The sequence below is a fragment of the Diadema setosum genome, chromosome 13, assembly GCF_964275005.1.
Source record: "Diadema setosum chromosome 13, eeDiaSeto1, whole genome shotgun sequence".
NCBI lineage: Eukaryota > Metazoa > Echinodermata > Echinoidea > Diadematoida > Diadematidae > Diadema > Diadema setosum.
In genome coordinates, this window is record NC_092697.1 from 262,501 (window position 1) to 285,667 (window position 23,167).

Below are 23,167 nucleotides of genomic sequence, written 5' to 3' on the forward strand. Positions count from 1 at the left end.
TTGAGATAAACATTCAAAGTTACATTAACATGTACTTTGATCTTAGAGTTTATGAAATGCCGTTCTTTATAACAAAATATTTGAAGTGTTTGTGTAAAAACGTATACAAACCTGAAAAATGAAATACAAAGAGAACATGAACAAGCTTTACCCTGTAATAGATCGCATGATTTGTGTGTACGTGTGTGTGTGTGTGTGTGTGTGTGTGTGTGTGAGTGTGTGTGTGCGTGCGTGTGTGTGAGGGTGTGTGTTTGTGTGTGTGAGTATGTGTGTGTGTGTATATGTGTGTGTGTGTGTGCGTGTGTGTGTGTGTGTGTGTGTGTGTGTGTGTATGTGCAGTTTGGGATTCAAAAAGTGAGACAGGCAAAGATGTGTCCATCCATCAAAAGTTGACCATAATTATTATCAGTTGACTCCGACATTACGATCAGATCATAAGATCACTGCGGAGGATCATACCATCAAACCAAACACTTTCTCTGCGATTAGTGACCCACCCCCCTAATCGATTTTATGTGCTCAAAACTAGGCAATGCACTGTGGAACAAAGTTGTCTGTGAACGAGATCGCATGAGCACTCAACAGTGGCTTTTCATGTTTTTGTAGTAATTATAAAAAAGCTGATTTATTACATTAAAATTTCTACGTGCCCCATCCAAATGTTGTAATTTATATATATATATATATATATATATATATATATATATATATATATATATATATACATACATATATATATATATATATATATATATATATATATATATATATATATATATATACATACATACATACATATATATATATATATATATATATATATATATATATATATATATATATATATATATGAGCACTGTTAAAAATTACATTTGATGTGATAATGACGTAATACGTCAAATTTCTTTCAGTGAATGCCTTCATTCTTTTACAATAATACAGGGTGAATCCCCTTACACTCTTTGTAATACTCTACATGAGTATACCAACATGTTGCTTGAAATCATATGCTGATGCTGTGTACATAGCGCCTACATGTAGCTGATGATCTTACACTTCTCACCATTGTCGCAATAAGTATATTGGGCGTGAATTGATTTAGTGATAAAAATTCCCTCCACTAACATCATTAAGTCCCTGTTAATGATACCATCTGCCAAAAAGACATCCTCATGACAAATTGCAACGTAAGACATACACCAATTTCAAACTTGCAAAAATTGATATGCTTATTGACCTTGTGTAAAAAAAGAAAGGATAAAAGGCATCCAAATTGTAGTTGACATGGAAAGATGATACATAAAGCCAGTTAAACCACTTCATTCCATCCTAGACTCGGGGGAAAAAGGCAATATCAAAGGAGAACAGTGAGAGTTTCAATGAAATAAGACCAAGACTAACACAACAATGACACGTCCAAGTCTCTCTTTCTCAGAACGGTGGTATCGATTGCAATCATAATTATGTCAAATTATACGAGGATATGATGTCATGGTCTTGAATGATATCCACTAAATTTTCTCCTCTAGATGAATTAAAATGCTATATTCTTCACATTAAATCATTCTATATTAATTTTGTAAGGACTATAAGACAGTGATTCCTTGCATATCGATAGGGGAAAGCACAAAGACTTTTCAGGTATTTTTCTTATAGACCATTCGGGGAGGTGCTAGACGACGACATCATCTCTTCTTTTTTTTCCCCCCAAGTTTGCATATTGCGTCATGGCAACGTTCTCTGATAGACCTAGGACAATTTCACGGAAACAAGTAAAACTTCAAAGTCTTCTAAAGGTTTTATTTTGGTGGACTCTTCATGTTTTAGTCAGATTAATGATAGGTTGAGTTAACTTTGAAATACTGGCACACATTTTGATGATTGGTTAATGTTATTATGTGAGTCTTTTTTTTTTTCTGCTTGGCCGTATTCTCTCCATTCATGATAAAAGAGACTGTCAATTCACCCAATGAATTCATCTGAAAATCACATGGACAATGTATAGTACAGAATCTTAGTAAAAGAACTGCAGGGTTTTCCTATAATGTACTGCTTTCTCTACAACCGCGGTAAATGTTTTTTTTTTCTATGAAGCAGAATATGCATACTCTGTACTTTCCTTTATCACATGAATTTCATTACAACAATGCATATTGACAAGATTATTACGTAATTCATTCGGACCACAGACCGCCGACAGCTACCTAGTCTTATCACAGCCTGAAGTGGCATTTTCTCTTATGTGCAAAATTTTGAACAGCTTTATAAACGAAATAATGAAAACAAAATCATGTAATCATACTATGTCAAAGGTTGATTTGAAAGATACCTTCTCAGTTTCACCAGTGTATTAAATGATTTTATTCACAATGTCAAATGTTATTTTAGAATGAAACAATTATTTGCTTGAATCATGATGGTGAAGACGGGGGGGGGGGGGGGGTTATAGGTGATCTGACACGCACGGAGTGCTATATGTATTAATTTTGTTTGCTGGCAAACTACACGTGGAAACATGATATCTTTAAATACCCTTCTGCTCTCTAGGTATGTCTACCCCTTTTAGTGCATAAATCCCTACATTTCTTGCTTAGATTATCCCAACTGAATAGTGCATTACCATCCAGCCACTTGCTCTGGAATATGAAAAAAAAAAAGATACAAGGTATACTCAAATTCCTCGACAGGAACATTTACAAACCGACAATTTAATATTCTTTATGATTATGTGGTTTACAGTTAAACACAGAAAACACCATCACATTGATTCTCATGTTTATCAAACCTGGTGATCAAAAGAGATTAATGAATATAAACTGCCAATCGGGAGACGGGATAACGATCTGCGGCACCGTCACATTACAAATCTTTTCGATAAATAAACGACTGTCCTTAAAGACTAACTTCTGCAATGCCCCGCCCACACTTTTCACGAGACTCATCGCGATCGCGAATTGCAGCTGCTGTCTGTGCGTGTGCATGCATTATGCGCCAATTTAGAGAAGAGGTTGTCTCACGATACAGTACCGGTGTCTCATTCGCTTGCTTTATCCTTGCTACACAGTGCACAACTGACAGAAAATAAGGTAAGTAACCCGAAATGTTACATTTGGTATTCATGATCTGCAGTAAATCCCGTGAAATGGATATCCATGTAATGGAAGATTGTATGACAAAAAATATGCATAACATGGAGTCGAATGCGAGGTCTGGAAAGCTTTTGTATACAGCGATTACCACCAGCCGGCTCCGTAGCTTGTGACGGCTACCACCTGTAAAAAGACGCCACAGCAAGCCCGTGCAGGCAGCGGCGCCTCCGCTGCACACATACTGGTACTGTATCTTATCAGTCTGACCCGTGTTAATGCACTGAGCGTGTGTGTACTGTCTGTGTGTCGATAATCCGCCATGTGTTCATGTCTGAATAAGAGATAACACATTTTGCTGAGCATTCTTGGTGTCCATCGAATATAATTTCAGGATGTGAACTTGTGAAGATGATATTTGGCAATGAGATTTTGGTACACCTAAATACTTTTTGAATAGCCATCATTGTTCTGTTGGAATCCAGCATTCTTTTCCATTTTGCATTTCCTTCTTGTTAAAATTGTTCACAATCATCGAGGTCATCAAGTTTGATACAGTGATAAAAAATAGTAATGCAATGTAACATTGTAAGGCTATTTACTTCTATCAGCTGGCCAATAAAACTGCTGTAAATCTTCAGAAAGATTTTGTTTGATAGGCCCTTTATGCTTGAATGATATTTGATATGACATTTCCAATTATTTTTGAAATACTGGTACCGGTATTATCTATTTCTTGCCTCTTCTAAGGATGAGGAATATTGCCAAAGTGTAGATTCTTATCAGCATTTTTAGTGTGTACATTGTCCTTTCTTTCTTTCTTTCTTTCTTTTTTTTTGGGGGGGGGGAGGGAGGGGAGGGGATGTCAGATGCAACTGTTGAGTTCCCCACCATGTTGTTTTTGTTCATTTTGTTTGTGTGTGTATTTGTTTTTTCACTACATGAAGCAGAATGCTTCAATCCATGCATTTTTATTTTACATTACAGGTCCAAAAGTTAAATGATTCGCATGTGTCATGGGCCAATAAGTACTTTGTCTATTTAGTCCCATGCATAATGATATGAAACATGATGCAAAAAGATATATATATATATATATATATATATTTATCATTCAATACTCTAGACCAAGTACACTGTATATTGCTGAACCTGATCCACTTCTTAAGAGAGCAAGACATATCCTTTGTAACTATTTATTTACATATTTTCCCCCTTGTTATAGGGGATATGCTTATATGAGGGCCCCTTCAATGTACAGATCATGCACATACTAGTAGACCATTTAAAACCCCTTTTTCACTTACAAACTACATAAAGAATTTACAATATTGCTCAATTATTCATGAAGTTATAAATTCACATATTAAAGTGCATTTCATAGTAAAGCCTCAAACTTTTCCTCCTAAAACATAAAGAGTATATGATCTCAGTTTACATCACTATCTATGGCATCCCAATTAGTTTTGATTGTGTGACTAAGTTGGAAAAGGTGTCTTTTGCAGACAAAGAGAGAAAATAAAATGTGAATCATGAATGATTTCCCTCCCGTGAAAACGTGATGTTCTTGATATATTCTTTCTGTGAGAATCATCAAACTTATTTCAAATTTATGAAATGAAATATTTTTATCAAGAGTTTTGATTGGTGATGATTAAAAAGTTGTAATAATGCCTACTGATCATCAGGGTAGAGTGATATTATGGTGTAATATAGAGTTTTAGACATCTTGGTGGATTGAAAAAAAAAAATCTACTAGGGGAAAAATGATGGTACACACTTTTCCCTTTTTGTCCCAAGGCAGCAATAAAAAGAGAAAAATGCTGGTACAGTCCTACTGAGGCATTTTGCCCTAGTACTTTGAAAGTAGGACAATATACATTGTGTACATGTAACTACAAACCTTACAGGTACTGTGTTATACAATGCATGTAGTGTAATGTCACTGGTCTTTTATGTGCATAATCTTTGTAGAGCAGATAGTCTGTAGTCATGCACTAGCCTTATACATGTAAGCTAACTAATTTTTCAACTTATTCCATAGGGTATTGATATACAGAAAGACAGTCTGCTGGTAGAAAGGGCAGGTAAACATGAGACTAAATGCCACAGTATTCCTTATTGTCCTATCTTTGCCTTGTTCTTGCCTACAAACATGCAATATTTACAAGGTAAATGTCATGATGCTGAGCATACAGACTCTGGCATGTGACCTTTACAGGGTCCTAGTGTGTACACACAAACACACACATACACAAATATATTTGTATTTTTTACACAGGTTGAGAGGTAATATATATCATGCCATATTTTGTGATCTTTCATTTTCACAAAATTTAAGAAGTGGGTATCTATTTGCAAATTTAACAACCCCCCCCCAAAAAAAAAAAAAAAAAAAAAAAAAATCAACTTTCATCCTGATTTGAATACATGTACATGCATACTGGTGTACAATAATTTTTACTCAGTAAACAGTATGGATTGTACATGAACAAGATATGTGATAATACTGCATTCCATGATAGCAACTTAAATAAAGCCACTCTCAGAGAAGTCCCAATTTAATATTCATTAAAAACTGGACTCACTAAATACATGCCATGAATATACAGAACATGTCATCAGTTTAGAAGCAGAAGGCAGTCTTGTACAGATTCATGACCTGTTTCACTGGCAAATGATATATCTTGGTATAAGAATTAGTGTTACATTGATGTGACAATACCGCAGGTTTTCAGTGAAAAAATTCTTCCTTTACTTTTTATTAATAGGTTCAAGTATAGTACCCTGTGAAATGACTCTGTACCCAATCCATAATTGGTTCTTATAATTTTTCGGCAAAACTGGAGCTCTCCTGCAAATTCAGATATTACAATGTCAGACAACCTGTAACAACCGTAAAATGGATTAACATTCTCATATTTCCTCTGTACTCCTTTCCAGCATGATTCTAGTGTGATTTCAATCTTAGAATATTTGTGCCTGTCGAAATTTTACAGACAGTGATCATATCATCAATTTGCATAGAACTTACTATGTTCTCTGAATCTTTGCTCTGCATCAAACCACATTTTATTTTTTCCACATTATGTGTTTACAAATCATGCATCGAAGGCTTTTGTAAACCCTGACTGTGCAGTATTTGCATTCATTCTGTATGTTAATTTTAGCCTCAGTGTTGTGATTGTGCCTTGGTTCAAGCACCTGGCAATTCACCCTAGAGCTCTGAAATGGGTTTGTAATGCTGACAACATTATTTTAGGTCCTTTAATGATCTGCAGAGACAACAGAAATTATTGTATGGCCAGACGTTTGTGACTTTTTTCTTTGATATAAGCATTCTCTGTGCCTGATCTGTAAAAGTTTATGAATGTCATAAACAGTATGCATGATATGCAGTATGCCTATGATTTGTCGGGTGTTATATTTTTTTCTTCTTCTATTTTCAAATGTTCAATTTGATTGGATTCTATACTTAATAATGCATGACATGTGAAGATTGGTACAAACCAGAAGAGTTGCAATCGGTATTTATATTGCTGATTATGCTGATTTCAGATCCATGTGTGATGCAGTAAACATCATTTCATTTTGAAGTTTGAACTGCCATTTCTATATCGTCCATGCTTATAGAATGTTAACTTCTTTCTTGCACAGTTACCCAGTATAGCACAGTGTACTATGATTCTCCATAGAGACAGTGTGTAAAGATTGTATTGTGTACAGTTCGTGTGACAGGCAACACCTGTTACACTGGTGTTGTCGTTACAATGAAAGATGTGTTATTTAACCTAGTGAGGACGGGCTGATTTTGCTGCAGCATGCATACAGATTATGACACTTGACTGCATATACTCAGAACTTGTTCTCAGTGGGTTAAAGGACACTTTCAGCTGCTTTATCTTGGGATTGGATCTTTTGCAATATGATGGTCTGGGGAGCTATAATTATGTACAGAGCAGATAAACTAAAAGCTATGGGAATTCCCTTTTCACTCCAGAAGCATGTGTACTGTAAGTGCTATATAGTGTTAAAAGAAAGACCTAAGATGAAGCTGAATAGCATTGTATTGTGATTACTTATATTCAGAAGGTCTTCTTAAGTTTTGTGACTTTTTTCTTTCATTAAACATTGTCCCCCCCCCAAAAAAAAAAAACACAAAACAAAACAACAACAAACAAACAAACAAACAAATCAGTCATGCAAAGTCTGTAATAAGATATGCAAAATGAGTAAGGGAGTACATTTGGTTACTTGTTTAGATGACAATGTAGCAAGCTCATTTTTGTCTTTTTCAAGTTTCATATTCACCATTTTTCCTTTTTATGCCTCCGCCACGAAGTGGTGCCGGAGGCATTATGTTTTCGGGTTGTCCGTCTGTCCGTCCGTACGTCCGTCCATACGTCCGTCCGTACGTCCGTCTGCTTTTGTTTACGCGATAACTTGAGTAATATTGACTGGAATTTTACCAAACTTGGTCCAAGTATAAAGTATGATGGGGCAATTAATTGATAAGATTTTGGGTGAAATCAGCCAAAGGTCAAAGGTCAAAGGTCAAGGTCAAATCATGAAATTGTATCTGTTTACGCGATAACTCAAGACTGGATAGAGCAAATTTCACGAAACTTTGTCGGAGGATGATGTATGATGGGGCAATTACTTGATAAGTTTTTTACTGAAATCGGACAGAGGTCAAAGGTCAAAGATCAAGGTCAAATCCTAAAATTTATCTGTTTACGTGATAACTCAAAACTGGATGAAGCAGCTTTCACCAAACTTGGTCCAAGGATGATGTATGATGGGAAAATTAGTTGAGTAGATTTTAGTGACATCGGCAAGAGGTCAAAGGTCAAAAGGTCAAGGTCAAAGTCAAATGCTAAAAATGTTGCTATTTCCCTCATATCTATGCAATGCCCAAAGGTATTTTCTTGAAACTTAGTGTAGACATGTACTACTGCGTAAAGATTCTCCAAAGAGAGTTTCATGTCATAAGGTCAAAAGGTCAAAGGTTAGGTGAAAATGTTGCAACATCACTTTTCTCGCAAATGGTTCAATGTATCTTCATGGAACTTGGTGCATACGCATGTACTGACTGGCAGGGATTATTTAGGGAATTGAGGGGTGGTGGGTCAATAGTCAGGGGGTCAAAGGTCAAGGTCAACTCCTCAAAATTTTACTATTTCCCTCATATACTAGTATATGCAATGCTTGCAGTATTAGTTTTAAAACTTAATATATACATGCATTACCTAAATGGAGATTCTGCGGGAAATTTCCAGCCAGAAGGTCAAAGGTCAAAGGTTAAGGGTCAAAGGATAGGTTTCAATGCCCCCCTCCCAAAAAAAAAAACCAAAACTATTTTGTACTTTAATTACACTCTTTCTTCATACCTTGGAAATTACTCAATGCATAAACTTATAAAAGGGTCCGTCAGAAGTCAAATAAAAATTCTCAATTCCCTAAATATGTGTACCTGCACTCTTAGACAGTTATAGCATACCCAGTTCAAGGAAAGTGAACATTCAAGATATTTCTGACAAACCTGTCATTTCAATATTTCGCCAGTTATGTGAAACTGTCATCACACATTGTGAAGACATTGTACTATACACCTATTGGAAGAATCATGCATTATGGCGGAGGCATCAGTTGCCATAGCGACATTTCTAGTTTTTTTCTTTTTTGGTCAGTGGTGTCATTCAACTCCCTCTCTCTCCATAAAATGAAAACATGGAAACTGGGACTGGAGAAATTAAAGTTGGATGATCATTTACACTGGTTATAGAAAACAATTACATATCAATAGCAGAACATGGACTGGAAACTAATAGGTGTTGTCTAATGTACTCAATCAAAAAAAACCAAACAAACAAAGCTTAAGAAGTGTGCATGTTTCATGCAAAGCTTTCTTAATTAAAAATCACCATTTCCCTATTACATAAACTATAAAATCTAAAACGATGGCAATGCTAATTAATTTCAGTAACAATGTGTCAACAACAATGTGCCGGTGCACTGCTTGAGCTCTATTTGATCATGGATAATAACATGGAGCACTTTTTTCTATCTCCCAAACTACCACAGTCTTGTATATTTTCTCAGCAATTGTTATGTGTTGGTAAAAGAAATATTGAGTCGTAAGCTCTGAGAATGCATACCTATTGTGAAGTGACAATGTCTTAGTCATGGTAAAAAGAAGAAAATTAGATGCATTTACAATATACACGTACATCCATGCACGTACATCCATGCACAGTGAATTCCACATTTATATGGATCAAAGAAAATAACAAGTATATGTATGACCTCCGTGTGTTGTGCGTGGGTGCATAAGATCACCTCATTCATTTCCATGTAGGGTATGACCAGTGTGTGGACCCAGCCACTAGCGTCAAAATGTTTACATTATGCAGTCTACAGGGAAAATTAATGGTATGCTTAATACAGTTGTAGATTTCTGAAGCTGTAAGAGAATTTTGAAGTATGCAAGTACAAAGTAACAAAGAAATATAAAGATACAACCAACAGAGAAAGACACATAAAATCCTTTCAGTTCATAACACTCCATATTGTGATAAACATTTTGGGTAACAGAAATAAGTTTGTTGATATGGAATGTAATGTAAGTTTGTGGAGAACACAAGGATTAAATTCAAATTCAAATTCAAATTTATTTCACATGCTAAAAAGAAAACATCACGTTCACAATAAAACAGAAGAGAAAAATGTATACAAACTTAGCACGTGAGGGATCAGTAAAGGCCATATAAAGCCTATCGTGGCCGATTCCCTTACAACAATAAATAGGACCCAGTTTACATGGACAAAAACATGGAGCACTTTTTCTATCTCCCAAATTACATCAATCAATCACTACATCAATCAAAAACAACAATGAAACATCACAACAATAAAAAAAGGGAAAATGGCAAAATTATTTCAATGATTACTCGATTGCACTTTGGATTAAAAACATGTTGTATTTACGTTTAAAAGATGACAGTGTTGGACTCTCTTTGATAAAAAATTGGCAACTCATTCCAGCATTTTGCTCCAGTGTATCTAATTGTAGTCTTTGAGAACAAAAAGGTAAACATATCTCGTTGGCACGTCTAATGTTGAAATCAAATTATTAATGATGTAGTGATTGCTTGATATCAAAATTATCAATTTATTATTCAAAATTTGTAATCAGCTTTGTTTCCATTACCATTACTGAAATGCTAATTAATGTGTATTTTACCACTGTGCACACAGAACTTTTTGTGTTTCTTTTTATTCTTTCCTTTCATTAGGAAGACTTTTTTTTTTTACTTTGTTTTTGGATATCTCAGGCATTTAAAAACCAATTTTCATCAAATGAACTTTGGATTCCCCTTTGCATTGTTAATGCTGTTAAATGTTTCAGTGGTTTATAATTTTCTTGCAAAAAGTTAAAATCAGAATCCCCCATCATAAAAATTACTATATCATATAAGTATATATGATATAAGTTTCTTGTAACATTTTTTGATTGTATGTAAACAGCAAATCTTCCTGATGGCTTGCCAAAAAAAAAAAAAAGGTGATTTCTACTGGGAATATAGCATTGTGACTGGGAATTTGTAAATGAAATGAAATTTGAAAGTGTTTATTTCAACGGCTTCAATTCTCTTCTAGAAGCTCTCACAAATATTCATAAACCATGGCTAAAGAAAGCATTATGATCTTATTTATACCATATGGTGTTTGGCATAGCCCAAGCCTGTTTATCAGTCAGAAAAGTAATATTTCTAGGATTTCCTCATATATTATATGTTGAATACTTTAAGCTTCTTCTTGTAACATTTATATAAAAGTATACTGTCGGGATATCAAGATATGGCAAATGAAGACCAAGCTATCGCTTGAAGGCCAGAATTGAATTTTTTCCCTGCTTAGTATACTGGCCAGTGTCTTTAGTCAGTCATGGAAATTTGTTACTATTTGTTACTATCAATTTTGTTGAAAATAGAATTTGAATAAGAGCCACTTATTGTGTATGCTGAGTTTGTTAGTTAGTATTACATGTCTAGAAGAGTTAGGTTGTCTTTTTAAAGAATCACTTAATTCTCTTCAGATTTTGGTAATTTTTTATTCTTTTGTGACTGCAGCTCTCTTCCAGGCTATGTACGGTGCCAGAGGGGTAGTTCCAAATGGTTCTAAATGTGGTCCATTCATATTAAGCTACCGACAAGAGTCACAAATAATGTGATCAATAACTTCCCTTTGTCTGAAAGAAAAAAAAAACACTATCCTCTACACTTTACGAGATAGGTGCACATTGTATTGCTGTAGTCTATAGTTGCTCCAAGGATGCTAGACGTAGGAACAAGTGAACAGCATACTTGTGTACATGCTTGTGTACATTTCAGAAAATTACCTTAAGTCTTTTTTTCTCATTTGGTTAGGCACATCACTCCTTTTCAAAGCAACAAAATGCTTGAGCTTGCCCCAGGTAACAATTTGTGGAATTCGTGTTTGAACAAATAATGAACTTATGTAGACCATTTGACCAGAAAGGTCTGCCAATTAACACCTTGAGAAAACACCTTGAGAAGCATCCATTTCATCACTTTGCAGTGAATGCTTAAAGAAAAAAAAAAGAAATATATATATATTTTTTTGTATTATAATTGTCAAATGCTAGTTATGTATTATGGACTATTTGTTGCTGGCATGTGGATGTGCTTGCAAGCTATACAAGGATTACATTAATATTTATTGCGTCACAGATGCTTATAAATCTCAGTGAATTTAAAAACCATCATGCCTGTTTATATGATATGACTATGCTAACATATATGAATAAAATGTTGCTTGTCTACACCTTAGTGTCAGACCTGGTCATGCTAAAAGTCAAATCAACCTAAAAGGGCTGTCAGTAACCTTGGCTAAATGGTACATGTATGTATGCCACATGTTGTCATTTTATTACTGTAAGTCACAATTTATCAAAAATGTGTGACCCTTCAAGTTTGATGATGTTTTATCATTGCATTTACACTGCAATAAGAAATCAATTATGTGAAAATGGTAGTTGACGTCATACATTGTAAATGATGAGTTTGTACCACTATTCCATTGATGCACAATGGGCTTAGCAGTTGGCTGCCTATATCTATGGCATTAACTCCTTGAAGACTAGTCCCAAAAATACTTTGGCAGGAGTCTGTGGGAAATGCAGAAAATCAGGCTGTCAATGTGTTAACAGTACTATAGATGGTAAGGTGCAAATCTTGTGTGTGCTTTTGGGAGAATCAAATCCTTGAGATGAAGTCATGTAATAAAAATCTCCTTGGTCAGGATTATCATTGCATTTGGTCAGAGCAAAATTCATTGTGTGAAGTTGATAAAAGACACTGACTCCACTCTCCAAAATTTCTGGCAATATTTTGGGTGTCTCTTGGCACAACTGCCACAGATCTTTCACCAAAGTTTCATATGAATTTCTTTTTTTCCACCGTAGCAGTGTAAAAAGTCCTATTGCACATTTTCTGGAGATGCAAACCACTTCTTGCCCTTAGTTTGATCTGGACTCCATCAAGCTGAGCTGTATAGCTCAGCTTGGAGGACTGTTTGTATTGACTGAAACAGTTTATTTGATGGAGAAAAGAAAAGCTTCAAGAAGATGGTTTGTGGTGGGTCTTGTGTCTGTGTCAACTAAACCATTCATCTGATTTTTTTCTTTTAGTTCATGAATTTTCACTTTCTTCTTTTAGTTAGACTGTCTTCACAGTTCTGTCTGAAGCACTTCTTTTATGTTGTCAGGTATTCACAACAACTTGGGCTAACAGCTGCTTTGTAAAAGGCTTTAATAGTCAGTTTGCTGAACTTTTATTTGCCCTGTTTACCCTCCTTGAACAGTAATCTGGCTTACACAGAATTTTCTACTCCTAGTGAAAGTACAATATGTGATTCTATCCTGCCAGTCTCATTCCACTGTGTATTTGTATGTGAATTGCCTCCATACAAGAAGAATTGTATGCCTACCAGTCTGTCTTCTCAGTCATTTATTATTTCTCATTGAATCGTCATCTCTTGCTTATTAACACTCAAAAGGTGTTTCTATTTAAACTCTCATCTTTCCATCTGTCTCTCCCAGGGCCTGCACTATATGGTTCTCATCTTTTATATCTTCAATGTCTGTTGATCTACCACTGCCCTGTATTTTCAGTCCTTCCTATTTTTTTCCTCCATGGCCATCTATATCATTGGTCAATTGACCATTCATTATTGCCCACACCTATTTTCTCCATGCCTTTTAGAGTGTATTCCATTGATGGTATTTTTACGTAGCCGAGGTAGGTACTGGATCAATGAGTGTTGGAATAAAGAAATTCTGTGAACCAGGTGGAGTTGTGTGGCTTCCAAGCCACTTGCATGCATTGCTGAGCAGGTTGGATGCAAGATGGATCAATGTTTATTAGCTGGTATGCCCATATTCAACCACTGCAGTTAAACGTGTGCTTTTTGTGTGTGCTATGAGTTTGTGTATGTGTGTGTGTGTGTTTGCTTGTGTGTGTGCACACGAGTGCGTCTGAAGGCAGTGCATATGTCCCAGTGGTTATGCAGAAATGCGTGCTACTGCACAGTGAGTATGCGTGCCAATCCCTCTTTGGATGCATTTTTCCCATCCGGCATACACACTGACACACTGGAAGAACACACATGCACACAAACAGATGCTGTACATCCGCACACACACACACACATGCTCGATAGTGGGTTTCCGCTCACTCTGCATTGCTAATGTGCAAAGCAACTCGCCTGAAGTCTGTTGATGAAATGGGCAAACCTTTAGCTGAATGCATTAGCAGTGGATTATTGATAGACGAACCTGGGATTCAGTTCCACACCACATTGTGGTCTTTGCTCATTCCACAACCACCCTACCTAGGGGCTTGATCTTGCCTGCGCTCACACACCAAAAGCCATCACCGCCTTTCATCTCCCTTGGCCTGACAAAACTCTCTCTCCTCAGCTGGCAGTGCTGCTTGCCTTGTCTTTGAAGGAATCATGAAGTGGAGTTAGTCTCCTTTTCTCACAGGATACCAAGTTTTGACAACAAACTCTGCTGGTTGTATAGTTGTCTTTATAAGAGGTGTAATTTTCTTACCGCTGCTTTTGTGTGTGTCAGCTGCATCGAGGTACATAGTTATTTTCCTTACAAAGAAAGATAATCTGGATTAAAGAGGAATAAGTGACCAGAAGAGAGGATTGACTGGTAGTCTGGTAGAATCCAAGACATTGGACCTTATTGAGGAGTGTTATTGAGGAGTGATCCACCCACCCACCTGTCATCTCAGAGTTTGGTTCTTCATATGATGAGACACGAGGCAGGACTACAGGTAGCTTTCTCACATTCACTCTCAAGCTTGACATTTAATTTCATCATCTTAGTTTTTTAATGATTTTACTATTTTTTGATATTTTTCCAACTATGATTTTTTCTAAAGGATTTGCTGTTGCTGTTAAATAGCTTTCAGGAAGGAAGCAAAAAGTTCTGTTTCATATTCAGTTTCTTGTGTCCCGTTGCAAAGTTCATTTTTCTCCAAGTCACAATAGATTTAAAATTCCTGAACTAGTTTTTCTTTCTGAGGAATTCTTGCCAAAATGATTGAAGATATCTAGCATTAATAAACATATATTCCTATATCATGCAAGGGGAGATATCTAACATCAATAGGCATTATGTATTCCCATATCATGCTAAGTCATGAGAGTCTTGTGTACAATCCCCACATTTCATTTCTACAACAAAGCAGGAAAGCATGATTGGTCGACATCTTTGAATTATGAAATTAATTTCCCTTTAAAACAGTCTTGTATTGATTTCTGCAAAAAAAAAACAAACAAACAAACAATGTGAAAAGTCAATTTTAGGGGAATGATGCTTCCATATTTTAAAACCAACATTGTTGTTTGTTTGTTTTTGGTTTTTTTTTTTTTTGGGGGGGGGGGGAACACTAATTGGAGAGTTGACAGAGGTTGAATGATGATTTAGGTCTGGGCTACATGCTACTCATCCTTTTTATTTCACTGATTACCATGGCAACCCCAGCTTTACAGCTTACTGTCAATATCAAGGAAGCATTCTCATCAGAACCAAAATTAGTCAATTTTATAAAGTTTTGATTTTTCTTTTGTGATCAGGCATCATCAAAATGTCTGGCTGGATCATATTCTATGTTTTTCATCTAGAAATGTTTCATTAACGCTCCAGTATCTTAATGCAGCCCCTCTCAAAAATCACTGAATTGCCAGCGACTGCCCCTGCATTTACGCAGTATGTCTGTGTATGTGTGTGTGTGTGTGTGCAGAAGGCAGATGTGTGAAAATGTACTTTCTGTACTCTAGTCCATATCCTCCCTGTGTCACACAGTTCTGCATGTTGATCTCCATTTTCACAAGGAGCTTCAAACACAAGGGGCAGATTACCCTCATACAATAATATACCAACAAAGTCTGCAGGAATAAGGAAAGAAGGGGTTCAGGTTTGCACAAAATTGGGAGCTGATGACTAAGGTTGTGTTTTAGTTTTCACATCATGTGACATGTTATGTACGATAATCTTAATACTTTCCTAGAGCTTCTTGCTATTTAAGTAAATTCTGAAGGGAAACCTTCCCCATTTCCCTTCTTTGATTTGATACAGTTTTAATATCAGATGTGAAAAATTGTATTTGCTTTGAATGTAAAGTGCCTGCCTGAGCATGTATAAAGTTGATAATCTGAATAAATTGTGCCCATTGTGTGTTCTGTGCAATTATGATGAACTTTGAAATGCCACTTTTCTCACTCCATGTCCTTGTAGACTGGAACTTTAAAAAAAAACAACAATCTGTCATTTGAGTTACTTTTTGTGTTAAAGTGAACTTGAATTTGGAGTTACATTTTACCTGATAGCAAGAGTTTTATAAGGTGAATGTGAGTTAATGGATGGGGTGGGGAGAAAACAGGGACAGAGAATATCGTTAAAAAGCCTACCAAGAGGTCTGTGAGGTTTATGGTCTATAACTGGCCACATAAAAATTTGAGAATGCTGTTTACACCTCAGAATGTTGATCTGAGCATTTTCATTTTCATGATTGGTGGTGTTAATTTACAATGTGTGGAAGTCCTTCATGGCTGTGCATCGTACATGTTTTTCTGTCTTCAAATGGAGAAAAGAACACAAATTGAATGCTTGCCTGATTCGGGATTTTTTTTTTTTCACAAGGCTCTCTTTTGTTTGTTAGAATTCCATTCTTCTGCATTGAGTAAACAGTTGTAAATGCACAACTTGGCTATGCCATGCTTCGTCACTGGATTTGATCCAGGTCTTTTTTTTATGTTCTTGGAATTACATATTTTGAAGTTACCATTCAAATAATAATGCTGTTTGTCAGGTGTATGAAATCACAACTGCTGCATGCTTGGCTTGAATGAAGGCACACAAATGAAATATTTGCCTTTGATCTTTTATGAATTGAAGGAGATATATATCGAAATATTTTAGTCCTTTCTTTATATGAACTTGTTTGCGCATCCACAGTGTATAAAAATATGAATGGCATGATCTGAGGAGCTCAGCTGAGAGATTTTTGAAATCCTTTGGACTTGAAGCCTCCAGGCCTCAGATCATTAAATATTTGTTCCTTCCACACTCAAGATACAGATCTAGTTACCCAGTGATTGATTATTATTTGAATGAGGCCAGCCTTTAGGGGCAGGGTGAGGCTGCAGTGAAAACTTCTCGAGCCTCTATGCAATCGACATAGTGTTTGTCCTACAAGGTTTTGACTCCTACGAATTATGTACATGTAGATCAACCTTGAACAATATCTCAGACATCATTGGATGTGTTAGTGAAATCTTTTCTGTTGTGAATCTTGGCTGTTATTTATTCCTTGATGGCCTCAAAGTCAAAGAGAAAGCACTGTTTGAACCATACTTGGAGGACAACATAGGCCTACAAGTTGCATATCAGGCAGATACACATCTTTAGTTAAGGGGGTACATTGTATCTCACTGAGCGGTGAACGATTGCGAACATAGCGAATTTGGGATTTCACCAGGGTTCGTATAGGGTTGCAAAAGGTTCGTTAAATTAACAGTTGCAAGAAAGTTCGCAAACGGTTTTTATTGTCGCAAGCAGTTTTTCTTGTCGCAAAGAAATTTTGAACATATTCAAAATTTCTTTGCGAATTTGTATTTACGCTAACAGTTGCAAACATTCGCAAAACATTCGTAAGAATTCACAAATGGTCGTAATACGGTGTCGCTAAGTTTTTTATTTGATTCGCCACTGCTAGTGAACAAGTAACCATATTGTTCCTATGTAAAAGCTCCTGAAACAGGCAAGGTTCCACTCTAAGAAAGTTCTTGAAGCTCTTAACATCTCCATCATGTAATGGTTGCAAAAGCTTTTTCATTTTGACCAATGTCTGTCCTCCGCAACAACCACTCTCTGACCCAAACAGTCTATTTTTTCTTCTTCCTTTCTTGTTTTTCTTCATCTTCTTTCTCGTAAGCTGCACGATAGCTGTAGCAGCAGCCAGGCAAAGCAGCTCTTCAAGGATAGCAGCACGTTGAGCCTCTTGTTGCCAGAAATTCATTTCCATATTCTGGAAATCCATATTGAACAGTGGTCACAAGAGATCTGAGTGCACTGGAAGTTTGTACGTTCGTTTTGTGGGTCTGACTATACATATTCGCCTGGTACTTTTCCAGGTCCCAAAACATTCGCAAATTGTCGCAAGGGATTTGCAAACAGTTGCTAATATTGGTAAAACTGTCGCTAACATTTGCAAAACTGTCGCTAACATTTGCTAACAGTTGCGAATAGTCGCCACCTGTGTTTCGCAAACACTTTCGCAAACATTCGCTCAAGTGTTGCTAATTGTCGCTAAACATTGCTAAAAGTCGCCAACTGTTGCTAATGGCAGAAGCGAACCTTGATTTTTTGCAAACATTCGTCAGAAAAATTGGCGAATCTCAAATTTGCTACGTTCGCAAACGTTCGCCGCTCAGTGAGATACAAGCTTTAAGTACACTATGTACATGTACATTGATAGTCACATAAATCAAGCATACAAACAATTGTAAGTTTCTGCTGTCATGTGTTTTTGTTGAAATATTTTCATTGTGAAATGATCTTCATTATTTTATTAAGATTCTATTCAGTCACAAATAAAAGTGAACTTTTGTAGAATCCTGGTGTAAAATTACCTTAAATTGCTCCTGAAAGGTGCATTAGTTCTCCATGGAGATTGTTATTTTTGTTGCTAAATCAATCTAGATTATCAACCTGTTTGAGGTAGATGCCTTTGTTGTGAATTATTCTGATTTACAACCAGAATAGAGACCCAAATGTTGACTTTGTAGGTCATCAGTGATATAAGTTCTGTAGATCTCATGTCTGCTCACTTAGTGATCAACTATCACTTTTTAATCATGGGTTCTCTCAAGCTACGTTGGAGCTGCCAACAAAAAGCACAATAATACTCATAGTTGTAGTTGTGTTTCGTTTAAATCAGAAGGATAGTGGTATTATAAGGAAAATCAGAGGGTAAGTCATTTTGTGCAGAAATGATTTTACAAAAATAGCCAAATGCCTCGAGCAGTTTTTCTGTGCTTTTGTTATGCATCAGAGCCAGTCCCACAATGTGCAGTTTCCAGGAAATTTCATTTCTGTAGCTGTGCCTCTGCAATTGTCATCTCAGTGTCTCTAGAGAGAGTCCAAAGTAAATTTACAAGATTCGCTTCCACAGAAGTGGTAATGAAGTCCTTGTTTTACAGTTTCTTTTCAGTCTGTTTTTCAGTGAATATCATATTTTACTCTCATTACAAGAGATGGAAATATGAATATCTTTGAATGAAAGGAGATACTGAAAGGTGGTCTTGTGAAATATTTCATAAAAGTGTTTTTTTTTCCATTTTTAATTTCTTTGAAGCAAGTTCAATGTGTCCACGTAATTCATCTGTTCAAATGCATTGATACATTGCCATGAACATGTTTTCTGCTACTTGTTCCATCCTGGTACAAGATACCTGGTGAACTGGGTCACACTTGATAATACAGAACTCTTTTACGTACAATGAGACAACCATACTCAAAGCATACACTCACATACTAGGAACAACTTGACATGGTATATGGCATACACCTGCTTTTATTTGTTGAAGAGATAAACACACACACACACCCACTGTGACACATGCACACACAAACACACACACACACACACACACACACACACACACAAATACTGTGACCAAAATGTTCTTCACTTTGACAAGCTTCTTTTTTGCGAATATGCATGATGATGGTAAGCATTTCGTCCATCCATTGTTGGTTATTGTATACTGAAACAAGAATGCATATTATGTAAACATGTTATTTTATAACGTATGAGCAGAAGGGAATACAATACCATTGTCATGTATTAACTGATGGTATGCTATGGGCTGCTTTTTATTCTCCTAAATTGCATAGTTTTTATCTTATCTCTGTCAAGATATTCATGCAAATAAATTGCAATGGTCTTTGAAATACTATGCTCTTAGATTCATGAAAAGAAAGATAGATAAGAGCACATCATAAAAACAACAACACTAACACATGAAATTCAACAGCTTCCATCATAATTTGACTTCTGTGTGGTAAAGACCAACTTTTCAAAGTCCCAATTACTTCTCATCTGTACTCAAACACACAAGGACAGCCTGGCTTGCACACAACAATAGATTTGACCATGTAAAATTATCTTGCAGTGCAGCAGTACAGCGCGGATAGATTATTCTCACAAGCTACACACAAAGCAGGTGTTCTAGCAGGTGCCATATTGATCCAATCCACTCAGCTAATAAGATAGCATGGGTGGTTGTGATGGAATCGAGTGTGTGAGATCATGTGTGTGTGTGTGTGTTTGTGTGTGTTTGTTATGTATTCATGTGTATTGCAGTCTGCTCCTACAACTGTACATGTATGTAGGCCTATCGTATACCCTGACATGCATATGAGTTTTAGATAATTCTCTGCACATGTAATGTAATTTATGCACGAGTAGTACGCTTTAAATATCTAATTTGGAGAGGCCCATCTGTGAGTTGTGCATATGATTAGCTAATTCCAACAATCCTTCAGTGCCTTATAAACATGATACATTGTATAGCTATAGTAGCAAAAACAGATAGTATATGCTTGCCAAAAATATAAGAGGTAGTGGAATTTATGTTGTTCAGCTTATGAGAGAAAGATATGAAAAACAAACAAAATGAAAACGTTCCAGTGCATCAGACACAAGAAATGGCTAACTTCCAGGAACTATGATTTGTGTGCAAATCCAAAACAGTATCTTTATCATGAAATTCTGCAGTATAAAAAAGACTTTTCTGTCACATTGTTAGTGGCCTGGGCAAATTAAGTGTGAAATCTTTGGTCACCTGACTGATTTGAAAATGAACCTATTTTCTGATACACCTTCTTTTTACTTCAATCAACGGTTTGCTTTTTTTGAAGTGAATGGGATTGTTGTAGGAAAGGTGAATTTTTTTACATAGGCACTATAATGTCCTTACAACAATACAAGCATGTGTGTTTACTTCTTGCACAGAATTATAGTTCAGATTCCCCCTCATCAATAATGTTTTGCATAGCTGTACAGATCTATAAAGGATACTTTCTGTATTGTAGATATGAGGGGTTGTAAGCAGACTATCTGTGTATGTTAAATGATGACTGGAGGATTTATGGACACAAAATAAAAGCTGACATTCCTGTCATATTTAAATGACATTTACGCATATATATTATTCAAAATTGTTAAGCAAAGAAGTGCTGAAGGGATTCCATGTCAAACTCTCAGATTTATTAGTAGGAATGCTGTCTTCTTTTGGCAGATCATTTGGTAATAGCTTTTGTAGTCCCGAGTAAAATGAGAAAAATGTCACCTACATGTTTTATGTTACAAAACAAGTGGGCATGCATGTTTCCTTACACATAGATAGCCATAAACAACTGTCAGCTCTTTTAAAAACAGCTAGTAGAAAGCCCATAATGCAAATAATAAAATCATTAAAAGTCATGACAACTGTCCAATCATGAATCTCTTGTTGGTGCACATCTAATGTAGTTTGTATGGTTGGGAAAGCTAGTAGCCAGCGTTAAAGTCCTATTTAACTATTTGAGGGTTCTTTATCTATTTGTGTGTATTTGTTTACAGTCTCTAAAAGGACTTTCCTTATCTGACAAGGATGTGTGTGTTCATGTCTGATGTTTGTTTAAGGCCTCTAATTAGAATAGTTTCAAGGGATTTAGTTGTCAATACTGGAGCCTGTGTGGAAAATGTGTTAATACAGTGTACACCTTTGCTCCTAGGTCCTAGATAGAACTGAAATATCTCTGAATGATGGGTTTTGTTGCTGACCTTGGTAATTCTCTTTGTCCAAAAGTTACAAGGTCTGAGTAGACAATGTAGAATTCTTACCCTGTATTGAATCAACCATGCAAAAAAAAAAAAAAAAAGTTTAGGTGAACAGTAGTGTTTACACTCTAACAACAAAATATAGGTTCATACCTCTGAAAGAATGTTAATCTGATTGAAAGCAGTAAATACTATCTGTGAATGTGATTATGACGTCTACCTCATGTTACATGTCATTGTAATTCATGATGCAAATCTATCCGCTAGTATATTAGCACAGTCTTGTATAACCAAAAAGAAGAAACATCATTATACCTATTAGTTCAAGAATAGAAACTTAAATGACTTTTATGGCTCCTTCTTCATTTCATTCTGTTTCTGAAATGATCAATGGCACAATTCCATGATTAAGTGGCTACTAGCATTTAGCTCTGATAAATAATATATATTGTAAAACACTTTAAAGTCATGTAATCTATGGTTCCAAGAGAAAGAAAAAAATACATAAAACAATAAATTGGTTGAGAGCAGATCATCAACTGAGAATGATAAGGGCGTTAATGCCACAAAAGCCATGGTGTTTGAGGCAACTTAACGCCCTTATCATTCTCACCCTACGAGATGAGGATTAAGAACGTGAGAATAGAAACGTTTTATGGGAGACCAGTACCACATTTTGCTACCCCAAAAATGCTCTCTACCCAAGGTCTCTATTAGTATGAATGTGTAAAAAATGATGTGTAAAATCCTGAATAGTTGAAATCAAACACCTTTCAATTCAAGGGCATTTATTTTTGGGTTGTGAGGGAGCTCCAAAAGTGCTGAATACAGCATAGTGGAACTAAAAATGTAACCGTTTTGACAATAGAAATTCATCATGTTTGTGAGAGAGAAATATGAAAACTTCATTGTCAAGGAACTGTAAGTCTGTGTGTTTTTCAAGGACATATTATGTTTGTCACCTATACATGCCCACACAATGTACAGAATGCATACAGTGTACTACACTGTCAAATATGGCTCATTATTGCATAGCAGAGATGCGGTGTGTCATATAAAATGAAGTACCGGTCTGGGTATTTACAGACAATTAGAAAGCCTCCAACTTTTGATGACATACAATATCAAGTGACCATAAAAAATAAGTAATTAAAGCTTAAAGACTAAATGTGAAGTGAAAGGGTTGTAATGGGCTTATGAACAAAACAAACTTTCGGACATGTTTCACTGACTGATGTCAGATGATCAAGTTACAATGGAGTATGATCACTGTAACAGAGAGGAGGATAAATCCATCAAGATCTGCATCAAATGGCTTGGCTTTGGCTAAAGTTTGGTGACATTTATTAGCTGTGGTCACTTTGATTATATTTTGACTATATTTCCTTTGTACAAAATTGGAATTGAGTGCATTGATGAATGTGAAGTATTGAAGAACATAATATACAGAAATCATAAAGGTTGTTATTTATGGAAAGAGTATTTTTTCAGGTTTCTGCTCAAAATTATATTTGTTAGCTGTCTCAATGACAAATGGGTGTGACCAGTGACAAACTATATTTCCGTGTCTTGTCAGCAAAGGTCCATGATGTATTTTTTCAAAGAACTTCCAGCATGTTATTTGTGTAACGGGAACCATAGAGGACATATTAA

The 23,167-nt window shown here is 35.9% G+C and overlaps 1 protein-coding gene across 2 annotated transcripts in view; it reads left to right on the plus strand.

Annotated features, from left to right (window-relative positions):
* Positions 1–2,995: 2,995 nt before the first annotated feature.
* The window catches only part of LOC140236692 (ras-related protein Rab-3-like), a 61,925-nt gene continuing 41,753 nt past the window's right edge, over positions 2,996–23,167 (plus strand). Inside the window, exon 1 of one of the 2 annotated variants that reach the window (XM_072316614.1) lies at positions 2,996–3,086. Coding sequence is in view for 1 of the 2 variants with exons in the window: in XM_072316613.1 (XP_072172714.1) it covers positions 14,429–14,455 (27 nt within the window). In the remaining variant the exon portion in view is untranslated. Of the gene's footprint in view, positions 3,087–13,898; positions 14,456–23,167 lie in introns of those variants that run through there. The other variant, XM_072316613.1, reaches the window with a different exon arrangement.